The sequence below is a fragment of the Hippoglossus stenolepis genome, chromosome 12, assembly GCF_022539355.2.
Source record: "Hippoglossus stenolepis isolate QCI-W04-F060 chromosome 12, HSTE1.2, whole genome shotgun sequence".
Classification (NCBI taxonomy): Eukaryota; Metazoa; Chordata; class Actinopteri; order Pleuronectiformes; family Pleuronectidae; genus Hippoglossus; species Hippoglossus stenolepis.
The window spans coordinates 655,803-667,940 of record NC_061494.1 but is presented as its reverse complement, the minus strand read 5'-3'; the positions used below and the strand labels follow the sequence as shown (position 1 = coordinate 667,940).

The window sequence follows — 12,138 nt, the reverse complement described above, 5'->3', positions numbered from 1 at the left end:
ACATGGAGTGCAAAAAAGTTTTGTAGGCATTAATTTGTGCAGTAGAACATACAAGGGATATTTTCCATCTTGTCCTATGTTCTAAAACAAGACAGTGTTTAGATTAAAAGGCAGAGAGGCAATGATGTCTGATCTACTGAGCGGGCCAAATGGCTTTCATAGTACTGCCATACTAGTCAGATTTACCTTCAGCCTATTTTTGTTGTGGCAAAAGACGACTTCACTGAAAAGATGTCAGAGGGCAGTAAGTTACTGCGCCACCTACTTACTAGTCTGATAATCGTTACATCAACAAATAGGGTTAGCCTACAAAATAAGAGTTCTGGTGCTTTGCGTGAAAGGTGGCCTGGAAAGGAGTCAAATCACGGCCTGAATTATTGTCGCATTCAACCGCTGGGCGTTAGTATGTGTGAAATGCCACTCAATGCATTATTATGAACCGGTTTTGCTAACAATGGCTGGCTGGCTAACATAAACACTGTTCCTGTGCAACTGGAATGCTATCAACTCGGATTATTCGGGTGTGATGTCATTCCGACTGCCGAACTCCGAGATGTAATGGAATGGAGCATAAGATCCTGCAAAACTTCAAGTTCCAGACTGACGACTGCTGGCTAACTAACCAGATATAGTGATAACTGACAAGGAGCAGAAGAGGGCAGTAGTGATAGATGTGGCAATCCCAGTTGACAGTAACATCAGGAAGAAGGACCTCAAGAAGATTGACAACCACGAGGGCTGAAAGAGAGACTGGAACAGATATGGAGGGTGAAGTTCAAATCCTATGGTACTAGGAAGGTTAGGTAGGGGCTGTGACCCCTGAACTGGGAGCCTGGCTCCAGCAGACCATGAAGGTTTCCTGACCCATGATGATGGCTGACTAATCAGCTGATTTAGATTACCTAGAGCAGTTCTCTTGGATGTATATGCCAAACTGTGTTAAGTAGAATTAGAGAGGCCGAACCTAGAGAACCGCACCATCCCAGTACATACACAGGTACCCTTGACTCCAGCGTTTTTGGTAACCGGCTGTGTTGCCAGGTATGTGTTTGATATGATTAACATTATGTTTACCATCTGCCTAAAGCATCTTTTGGGAATAATATACTTCTGTCAAACACTGTAGGCCGGAAATATTGCAATGCGTGCCATTTTGGATGAGATCATGAAATAATTAAATTGTTGCCCTGACTGCATTAACTGCAGCAGCAGCACATTACCACTGAACATTTTCTTTAATTACTGATACCACTGCTGTGGTCACCAAATAATATTTATTTCTTCACCTCCACCTCACTCACAAGCAGCTTGATTTTGGTGACAAAAGAGTTGGTCTGCTCGCTTGATCTCATGATTCACCATAGAAACCCATTCATCAGCAGGGTCTTTCCACATTCGTGAGATTCTTTGTATTGACCAATTATGGTTAAATGTGGTTGTGTAGGGGTGGGATATGAGGTAGATCCACGTATGCACGTACCAGTTGTACTTTGATGTATAAAGGGAACATTGCATGTTTTTATAAATCAGTTTATTTTCTGGACATGCCATTTTCTGCTTTTGTGTGCATGTACACTTTTAGTATGTATCCTAGGCACTGTTTTATACATAGGGTCCCAGGGCTGTCAAATTTTTGGTGAGAATGACTCACCATGTATCCAGCTAAATCCCTACTATATGTGTTTATCACACTGTTTGTTGGAACATCACCAGCTCGGCAGCACCACCGGCGCCTGTGGGCAATGGAAAACAAAATGATCAGCAACCTTCTGGTGGAGGTACCGCTGGTCTCTCTTTATCACCGCAACCAGCTCCACACCCATTATCTTATATTACTGCTGCCGCAAACGATAATGAGAATGTCCTGACAGTTCTTCCCTCAAGGCCTGGTAGAAGTAGTGATGTAAAGTGCACCATAGCTAAACTATTGGTCACTGTTATCTGGGACAAAGTTGGAGCCACAGAAACCTAAGGTCTCTCCTGCCAGCGTCAGACAAAGCTAGCAATGTGACGCAATATCACAAAATCAATATATCTTGATAAGTGAAAAAAAAAAAATTGCCGTCATTTATTCAATTTTTGCATATGATAGAGCTATAGCTTTTACCTCGCAAAGTGCTTTATACACGAGACACACGATGAGTACACATAGAGTGCTCCAACACAGCTATGATGTCAGTTAGAAGTAAAAATATTTTTCTTGGCTTTGGAAAAGTTTTAGAGAAGATTAAAACTGCATGGCTTGAAAATATAAAATACAAAAAGTCATGATAGGCTATGTTTAGATTTTAGGGTTTCCTTTCAACAATTTTACAGGTATTTGTTTTACAATGAGGGCCTATGATGAAAATCCTTTTTGGGCCACGGGAGATTTGTTGCTGCAATACCACTACAGGTAAACATTTGCAGTCTAATTATATTCTCTAGGTCTAATTTTGCAGCAATGCCCAAACTTCACATTTGATCTCTTCCTTAACCCTCGTGTTGTTCCTGGGTCGGATTGACCCAGAGTGTGTGTGTGTCTGTGTGTGTGTGTGTGCGTGCGTGCGTGCGTGTGATCATACGCAAGCCCTGGCCTTTCAGGGTTAGGGTTAGGGTGACCCAAGGATTGTCATTATCCAATTCTCCTGGGGTAATTGAGACCAATGGTTTGTCATTCTCGATTCTCCTGGGGGGGGGTGGGTATATTAGACCCACATAGAATTCTCCGTGTGCCACTCTCCCGGACCATGGCACGATGTCGCGTCAGGAGCGTTTCACCAGAGAACAGGTTTTCCAACAGCTATTCTCCCAGCAACCATCCTCTGAACCCGAAGAGGACGCGGAAGAGCCAGACCGAGAAGCGGACGGACAAGGAGATGGAGAAGCAGACCGAGAAGCAGACAGAAAAGCAGACCGAGAAGAAGACAGAGGACGGAGACGATGGCGACTACGAAGACGGCGACGGCGACGAAGACTACGACCCAGTGGGTGATGCTTCTGCAGATTCGTCATCCTTGGACGAAGAAGAAGAAGAAGGACAAGACCACAGCGACACCACCACCACCACCGGACTCATGGAAAGAGAGACCTTCCTGTCAAGAAACGGGGAAATAACATGGTCCTCGAGGGCGTACGGCCTCCTCCTCCTCCTTCTCTTCCTCCTCCTCTGCTGTGGCTCAAAGCGGGGTCCCCCGGGGCCCCACGGGGCCCCACGATCCACGCGACGTCCCGCACCGGTGACCTAGCCTCGACGTTCCGCCTGTTCATCACACCGACGGTAGAGAACATCATCCTGGAGATGACGAATCGGGAGGGTCGTCGAAAATACGGTGACGAATGGAAAGGGATGGAGAGACCGACCTGCGCGCCTACGTAGGGCTGCTGATCTTAGCGGGCGTGTACAGGTCCCGGGGCGAGGCCGCCGCCAGCCTGTGGGACGCCGAGAGCGGCCGGGCGATATTCCGTGCCACGATGCCCCTAAAACTCTTCCACACGTACTCCAGACGAGACGCACGAGACGAGCCACGGACAAATTGGCGGCCGTGCGAGAGGTCTGGGACGCGTGGGTGTCGCGGCTACCGCACCTCTACAACCCGGGGCCCGAAGTGACCGTGGACGAGCAACTGGTTCCATTCAGAGGTTAGTCTTTTTTTTCGTTTTTTAAAAAAAATATTATTATGTTGTAGTGGACACGTGATAGGACAGAATTCACCAAAGGCTGTGACATTGGTTTACACTAATTGATTGCACTATGTGGTTTGCACGCTGTGGGGTTACCAAGGTAACAAGGGCACTGGGAGTGGTTAAAAGCAGATGTTGGGTGACACCCGGAAGTGCTCTGTATTGTGGAAATGTTTATGAAATAAAACGCACGCCGAGAGGTGCATAAAAACGAGAGATCTCCGGACTACTTCATCCCATCGACTCCTACATTGGTGACCTTGACATTCTCTGGACGTATCCAGAGACGGACATGGCGACGCACGCAGTATCGCTTAAACCCCCGGAGTTTTTGGGCATGGTGAACTTTTACCACCGCTTTCTTCCGCAGGTAGCACAGCTAATGCGACCCCTTTATGAGGCCCTGAAGGGTAAAGCGGCCAGGCACGCAGTGATTTGGACTGAGGATAGGAATAAAGCATTTGATGATGCCAAGGCAGCTTTGGCTAATGTGACGATGCTGGCACACCCCGCACCCAATGTTCCGATATCCATCACTAGTGATGCTTCTGACTATGCAGTTGGAGCGGTGCATGAGTAGTGGGTCAATGGGGCCTGGCAGCCGCTCGCCTTTTTCAGCAGACAGCTGCGCCCCAATGAGCGGATTTACAGTACCTTCGATAGGGAGCTGCTAGGCCTCTATCTCGCCATCCGACACTTTCGTTTCCTGTTAGAGGGCCGAAGTTTCACAGCGTACGTGGACCACAAGCCATTGACTTTCGCCATGGTTAAAGTGGCAGAGCCGTGGTCTGCTCGCCAGCAGCGCCAGCTTTCCTTCATATCGGAGTTCACCACAGATATACAACATGTGGCAGGCAAGCACAACCCGGTGGCTGACTGCCTCTCCCGAGCGGTTGCTGGAGCCGTCCAATTTGGTGTGGACGATGAGGGCATGGCAGCAGATCAAATTTCTGATCCAGACGTTCAGGCGCTGAGGACGGCTGAGACAGGACTGAGGTTGTGTTATGTTATGTTATGTTATGTTATGTTATGTTATGTTATGTTATGTTATGTTATTATGTTATGTAGATAGCGGCTGCTAGTCCTCGTCCTCATCTCATCTCCTCTCATCTCCTCCTGTTTTTCTCCCTAGGCCGGTGTCCATTCTGTCAGTACATGCAAGCCGGCAAAATACGGGATCAAGCCGTGGGTGGCCTGCGATGCGAAATCAAGCTACGCTTTGAAGATGCAAGTGTACACCGGAAAGCCGAGCGGCGGACGCCCAGAACAGAACCAGGGGTTGCGGGTAGTGCTCGATGTAACGGAGGGACTGCACGGTCGTAACGTCACGTGCGACAATTACTTCACCTCCTACGAACTCGCGTGGCAGCTCCTGGAGAGGAAGCTCACCGTGGTCAGCACGGTTTGGAAGAACAAGCCTTAGCTCCCGACCGGGCTGCTCGCGGTCAAGGGAAGAGGTGTTCTCATCCAAGTTCGCATTCACGCCCACCGCCACTCTGGTGTCCTACATCCCAAAGAAAAACAGGAACGTGGTGCTCCTGAGCACACGGCACCCCGAGGCCGACATCAGCGACCGCGAGGACGGGGAACCAGTCATCGTCCTGGACTACAACCGCAACAAAGGTGGCGTGGACAACCTAGACAAGGTGATCGGAATGTACAGCTGCAGGAGGATGACTGCGCGCTGGCCCCTGGTCGTCTTTCACAACATTCTCGACGTCTCTTCCTACAACGCCTTTGTGATATGGAGAGAGATCAACCCAGACTGGATGCCGGGCAAGCGGAACAAGCGGAGGGTGTTCCTATAGCAGCTGGGAAAGGCTCTCGTGACTCCGTTCATCGCACGAAGGGAGCGCATCCCCCGCACGGAAGCGTCCACCGCGGTTGTGAAGGCTGTAAAAGCCGCCGCCGCACAGAGAGCTCTTGACTACGATGCTCGACCCGAGCGTCGGGCCTCCCCCATAGCCCTAGCAGCAGCCCCGCTCGGGGCGTGTAAGAGGAAGAGGTGTCAGATATGCCCCAGGAAAAAGGACTGTAAAACTCACACTGTGTGCCGCGGGTGTAACAAATACATCTGCAAGGGCTGCTCACTTGTCTATTGCCCTACGTGTGCGTCCTAATATGGGGTGGGCTATGTGAGGGGGCCAACAGCCGGGGGAAGCAGGGACAACACAAGGGTTATAGCATTTATATGCCAATCTTCAGTCATAATTATAAGGCCACCTACTGGAATTAGGAAATGACATGATGAATGTATTTGAACATACTCCTCCTATTTGGTTAAGTCGGTCAGAAGAGCCAGAAGATATTGATGATGCTTTTCATGAAGACTTTCTTTTGATAAAATGCCACTGCCCTGGTGGTGGGAAAATATTGATGCTTCTCGATGGCACAGGAGGCAATTGTTACTCAAAAATACATTGTCTGATCTGTCCCAAAACTCATGTTTGAAGGGGTCCCAGACTGAAAGAATCTGCACACCAATATTCTGGAATAAGCATGGCACTATGTACTGGCAACAGGTGACATGTTTTAGGGATTGTGGGCTTTTTGCGGTGATCTACAAAAAATTATTGCACTTGGCAAATAATAACAGGTGCAAACATGGTAGAGGCAGCAGTATTTAAATGAGTGTTTTGCGTGCATTACTGGTTTCCGCCATGGAGCATTACGGAGAGCAGAGTTACCGCAAGCGCAAAGCGAAATATAATGCCATGGAATTGGAGGTGTTAGTGGAAGAGGCAAACAAACACTACATCAAAGGAATATTAATATAACTCAAAGAAACCCGATATGGGAGAGTATCTGCGAGAAAGTAAATGCTGTGGTTAAAACAAAAAGAACAACCGATGAAATGAGGGAAGATAGCAGGACATAAAAAGAAGAACAAAAGAAAAAATTGCTCATAATAAAACCTTGGCAAATAAAACAGGTGAGGGGGTGGAAGAGATGCCTCTGACCAATATTGAGCAACAGGTGCAGTTCACTTTCTGTGGCACGAGTGCTCAGGCAATGTCTGAATGTCGGGGCTTGCGGACACTTGGTTGACACCACACGAGCAGTATGGAGGCATGTTATGTTTTTTCTGTTTTATTACATCTGAAGCTTTGGTCACCAGTTACTTGTATTGGATTCTGCTCTAACACTGTTTAACCCTGGGACTCCTAAAGTGTTGTGTGGACTCAAACACTTTACCCAACCCTCCATCGGCCAGAGGTGGGAAGTAACGAAATACTTTGTTACTGTATTTATATCTGTAATTTACTTGAGTGTTTATTTTCCTGACGACTTTTTACTTTACTCAATACATTTGAACGCACATTTCTGTTTGCATTTGAACGCAAATTCCAAATTTACGGCTCACCTCTCTCTCGCTCACTCGCGTGCCCCCTGCCTCGGGAGATGCGCAGGCCCGGCGGCGTGTTTGCCATCAGGGGGGGGCAGCGCGAGACCCTAAGCGTCTGGAGGTTGGTCGGGCTGCCTTGGTCGACCAATCCCTCCGCAGGTTCACCTTCAGAAACTTTGTTACGAGTTTAACTTCCTCTAGATAGTCAAGTTTGATCGTCTTCTTCTCGGGACTCCGCCAGGGCCGTGACCAACTCTGGCAGGGCCGATCCGAGGACCTCACTAAACCATCCAATGGGTAGTAGCGATGTGTGTACAAAGGGCAGGGACTTAATCAAGGCGAGCACATTCCCATTCCATTTATTCCCTTTAGAATTATCCAGGTGCTCATGCAGGAGCTAGTTTCAGTTCTGTCTTTATTATTCTGTCTGAAATTTGGCCTGCAGCAAATCACTGTGTCCAGTGATTTTTTCTTCTCTGTACTAGCACTGTCCAGGTTGTTAACAATTTTGTGTGCCTACAACTTGTTTCCTTTTGCTGAGTTATCATAAGAGGCATTGTGTATCATTCCTGCAACTGATTAGAAAGTGAAAGGTCCATGTTTATTGATATTTACAGAATTTTTTAGTGGTTATACTCTGGTCTATTAGTGTTCTTAGGCAGACACAAGAGGCACTTGTTTATTCTGTTGTGTTGGTTCTTTGTTGTCCCTAGAAGTTCAGATGCACTAGTCCAATACTATTTGAACCTCAGCATCTGGGGTTCAAAATTTGTAAAATTATACAGTATATGTATATTTTTGTTATAATTTTTCAGTCAGTTGAAATAAATCCTGAAGAGAACAATTTTGGGTTGTTTTGTGTCTGTATAGGCCTACTATAAAAAGCACTTTGCATTTTTTATTTTGTACTTGTACTTTTACTTTTGATACTTAAGTACATTTCAACACCAGATACTTTTGATACATTTAATATGAGCTACTTTAAGACTTTGACTCAAGTCATTTTCTTACGGGTGACTTTAACTTTTACCGGAGTCACTTTCAGGTAAGATATCTGTACTTTTACTCAAGTATGGCTTTCAAGTACTTTATACACCACTGCCATCGGCATAGTGGTGAGTAGATAATGAGTGAATTTTCATTTCTGGATGAACTATCCCTTTAAGTAAGTGTGTGCTGTGTGCGTGTGGCATGACTTACTCTTTTCCAGCAAAGAAGATAGTACTGTGTCCAAATGAGGCTTGAGCTCCTCTTCAATTAGCTCTGTACTCACACTGATAGCCTGTAGTGCTTCACTTAGAGAATCTGAAACAAACACAAACATACAACACCACAAAATATTGACAGTAAAGGTTAGCAACATGTCAGCTTCAAAGGACTTCCTTATCCCTCAAATACATACATATAAACTCTAAATCTTGGAAAAATTATAAATACCAAAAAGTAAATCACAATAGATGTATGTACACTAGGTAGAGTAAATGGCCAGAGTTTCTGCAAGTAATATCTAAAAGCATAATGTTGTAATTGGCCGTGCGACACATCTGTGTATGATGGGGCATGGCTAGTCACACACAGAGCTGTGAATCAGCCAGTGAATGTGATAGAAGAATCAAACAGGTGATTTAGCAACTGCACCTTGTGCTCTGCATAAACTAATGCTCAGTTTCTCAAACTCTGGCTGCTGAGGTGGTTCCCGATACTGGCAGTATTTATTGCCAGTTCATCTTCAGACCCTGTTTTCACTCTGACTTGTCTATCTCTACACTCGGTCACATTGTCCAATAATCTTACTCACACGATCAAAATGCTAAATGTCCTCTTTTTGGGGTAGTCACTTTGCTCCCAAATAAAAGGGTTGGAGCCTTCAGATGGAAGCATAAGTCATATAGACGTCGATCTTCCAAGCTACCAAAGACCACTGAGACTCACATTCCCACTGGCGATAAGCCTCTTTTCCCACTTCTAGCCTGAACCAAATTACCAGGTTCCCAGCAGTTAAGGTAGCTAGAAGGCAGCCCAAGCCTCAGCTACCAATCTATCCGAACTACTGCTGCCAAGCTATCCAGAGCCTCAGTTTCCCAGGCATACTAAGCCCCAGCTGCTCAGCCCAGCGAATGACACCCTGTCAGACCCTGAGTAGGTCATCCCCACCAAAGTTCCTTCTCATTGGGGGTCCTGGAAGACGACCACTCTGTTCCTACATCAAGGGTCCCAGTCAACGTTAGTGCAACCCTGCATGAGGGTTCTCAAGCCAATGTCCACTCGGCTCCTGTGTTTGGGGTCCTTGCAGAAGTCATATCCCATGTGTCAACCAACACTAAGCCTGCTCTGTGTGTGATGGCGGCACCAACAGCCACACACTGAACCTCAGCAACATGGTGGGAACTTTTCTTTAATCTGTTTAATTTGTTTAGTTTAAGTTTCTTTTTGCAAACACTTAAAATGCACACACACGTAACAGATAAATAACTGGACTGGATAATCCTCAATCAATGATCCAACCAACATCTGCTCCCGATCTCCAGACTGATTTCCAGTCCACATTGACTTCAGCTGCTGGTCTCCAGTCAGTGGTCGCCTGCTACTCCCTGCTACTACCTCTGCATACATCCTGCCTTCATCCCTGCCTTTTCCAACACCCTTCAGAATGGCTGGGTGGTGCCTTGGTAAAGGGTGCACGTGATGGTTGACGGTGCTCTTGCTCTCCTCAGCTTCTAGGGGAAGTAGAGGTGCATAATGGCTCTCTTGGCCAGTGATGCCATGTTCAACCCCAGGAAATGCTTCACACGCATTCCACAGCAAAGCCATTGATGTCCATTGTCTCTTGAATCCTATCGTCTTTCCAAGTTAACATTTTTGTCAGTGTCTTCAACGTGTGTGGCTCCTCTTTTTCATCCTTAAATACTGTATTTGTATTCTTTTTGTGTTTTTCAGTTTTGCATTTGTCATGTATTAGTGGGAAAAACCTGGCGAATATCGAGAGCAACCAAGCCTACTTTATTTTACATAAAATGCATGTTGTTTTGACAATACCCTTTTTGCCATTGGCAGAAAAAAGAAAATGAGCATAATGTTGCTGGTAAATGCAATCTGGGGTTTTGTAGAATTGTTCAGGGTTGACATTCTGGTTTCCTGGTAAGGTTAAATCCCAGTATCATCAATCTCAGTAACTTTAGCCTGATTAGGGTAATTTAACCTAATGCATATTCAACTTTCTTCCAATACTAGCAAAGAATAAAACTCAGGACCAAGCTAAAAGAACTGCTTAAACAAACAGATTTACAAAACAATGCATACATACAAACAAACGCACAGTGAGGTGAGACCTGCAGGTTGTAATCACCCCAGCTAATCCCCTGTAAGTCGAATGAAAATAGCCTGAGTGGAAAGGGCTATCAGGCTAATACACAGCCTGTGAGGTCAGGATCTAACACCCATGTCTTGTGTGTGTGTGTCTGCTTGTCTTTCTATGGTTTTGAGGGTCAAATTATGTGTGTGTGTGTGTGTGTGTGTGTGTGTGTGTCTGTGTGTGTAAAATGTATGATGCTTCAAGCAAGATGCATTCCTCACATCAGCAGTTACTCAGCAGCAGCAGTGGCTTCTGATGAGGCTGGGTGTGTCTTCAGCGTGTAATGCATGACGACCACTGGCTACTGAGTTGCTGTCCCTCCACTCTCATGCTAAATAGTGCATGCTTACTGGCCACTGAGACACACAGCTTGGTGTTGCAGGGTTTGTCTGGACAGAGCATGACACTTAAGCATGGTGCAATTCCATGCCTTATACCCTAAAAGATTAAGCTATTTACACATTTTCCAATGTCTATCTATCTATCTATCTATCTATCTATCTATCTATCTATCTATCTATCTCATACACACATTGAAACATCCACATCCCATGGTGTGATGCCTGATATTACACAACCACAGCTCGTATTGTATAGCATCATGCAAAAATAAAACACACACACAAAGAGTAGAAGGATGTTAAATATGAAGCTACTCACCGGTGTCTGTCATGGCTGCTGGTCGACAGTCTCTCTGTTAGCTCGCTCACTGCCTCTGCCTGCTGGCACTGCTTCTCTGTGTGTGTGTGTGTGTGTGTGTGTGTGTGTGTGTGTGTGTGTGTGTGTGTGTGTGTGTGTGTGTGTGTGTGTGTGTGTGTGTGTGTGTACAGAGGAGCTCCCCTCCCTTCTTAAGGTCAGGTGTACCCCAACTATGTCTCTCACTCCGTCTCTCTTCTCCTCACTCGTTCCCTCAATCCCATTATCCAGCGTCTTTTTCTCTCCCTGCCCCCATTGCGTTTCTCTCTCTCTCTCTCTCTCTCTCTCTCTCTCTCTCTCTCTCTCTCTCTCTCGCCTAGAGTGTATACCTTAGCCTATACTTTCAAATTAAGCAAAAAGAAACACATTTGAAATGTTTTTTAAATACAAATTATTGATTGCGATGCAAATATAAAATATGTCACTTCATCGTTATTATATCTTAAAACACCATAGGTTTTACAGACAGATTTAATGGAATATTATTTAGCTATAGAAAAGATAGTGTCTGAAGAGGACTACAATCCATTCAAAGGTATCTCTGATTCCAAGCAGAGGGGGAAAGGGGGACAGTGGGATCTTTATATTAACTACTGCAGAGGTGTTGATCAGTACTATGTGTAGTGTGGTGGGTAGAGCAGAGGGACAGTGACTCAGAGGTCGTGAGGGTGGAACTTCAGTGTTGTTATTTTCTTTGTCTGATGATTTGAACAACAATGTGATTGACTCAGTGGTTGAGATGCTGACTCAGTGATCCACTGGTCGTGAGTTCAAAACCAACTGAAGCCAAAAATATATATTTTTTCTTACATGTCCAGTTGCACTCAACTTCAATATTGACTCATCGTTATAGCGCCACCTACTGGTCAGTGTGAAAATGAAGTGTGAGCAATCGACCCCAAAATTGTCACATGATCAGAGTCAAGGCCTGATCAAGTCAAGGCTATCACTATCACTGCATACACACTAATAGTGATAGCGCCACCTAGTGGTCAGTGTGAAAATGAAGTTTGAGCAATCGGTCCCAAATTGCACACACTTCGTCAGATTCCTGACCTGAACAGATATATTAGTGTGTATG

The 12,138-nt window shown here is 45.7% G+C and overlaps 1 protein-coding gene across 3 annotated transcripts in view; it reads right to left on the bottom strand.

The window, feature by feature from the left end:
• Positions 1 to 11,328, bottom strand: part of si:dkey-191g9.5 (rap1 GTPase-GDP dissociation stimulator 1) — a 31,198-nt gene extending 19,870 nt beyond the window's left edge. The window contains exons 1-3 of one of the 3 annotated variants that reach the window (XM_035173524.2): positions 11,022 to 11,328; positions 8,210 to 8,314; positions 1,652 to 1,733 (exon numbers count right to left, since the gene is read on the bottom strand). Coding sequence is in view for 2 of the 3 variants with exons in the window: in XM_035173522.2 (XP_035029413.1) it covers positions 8,210 to 8,314; positions 11,022 to 11,034 (118 nt within the window). In the remaining variant the exon portion in view is untranslated. The remainder of the gene's footprint in view (positions 1 to 1,651; positions 1,734 to 8,209; positions 8,315 to 11,021) is intronic. The other 2 variants (XM_035173522.2, XM_035173523.2) reach the window with 2 other exon arrangements.
• Between the last annotated feature and the right edge of the window lie 810 nt (positions 11,329 to 12,138).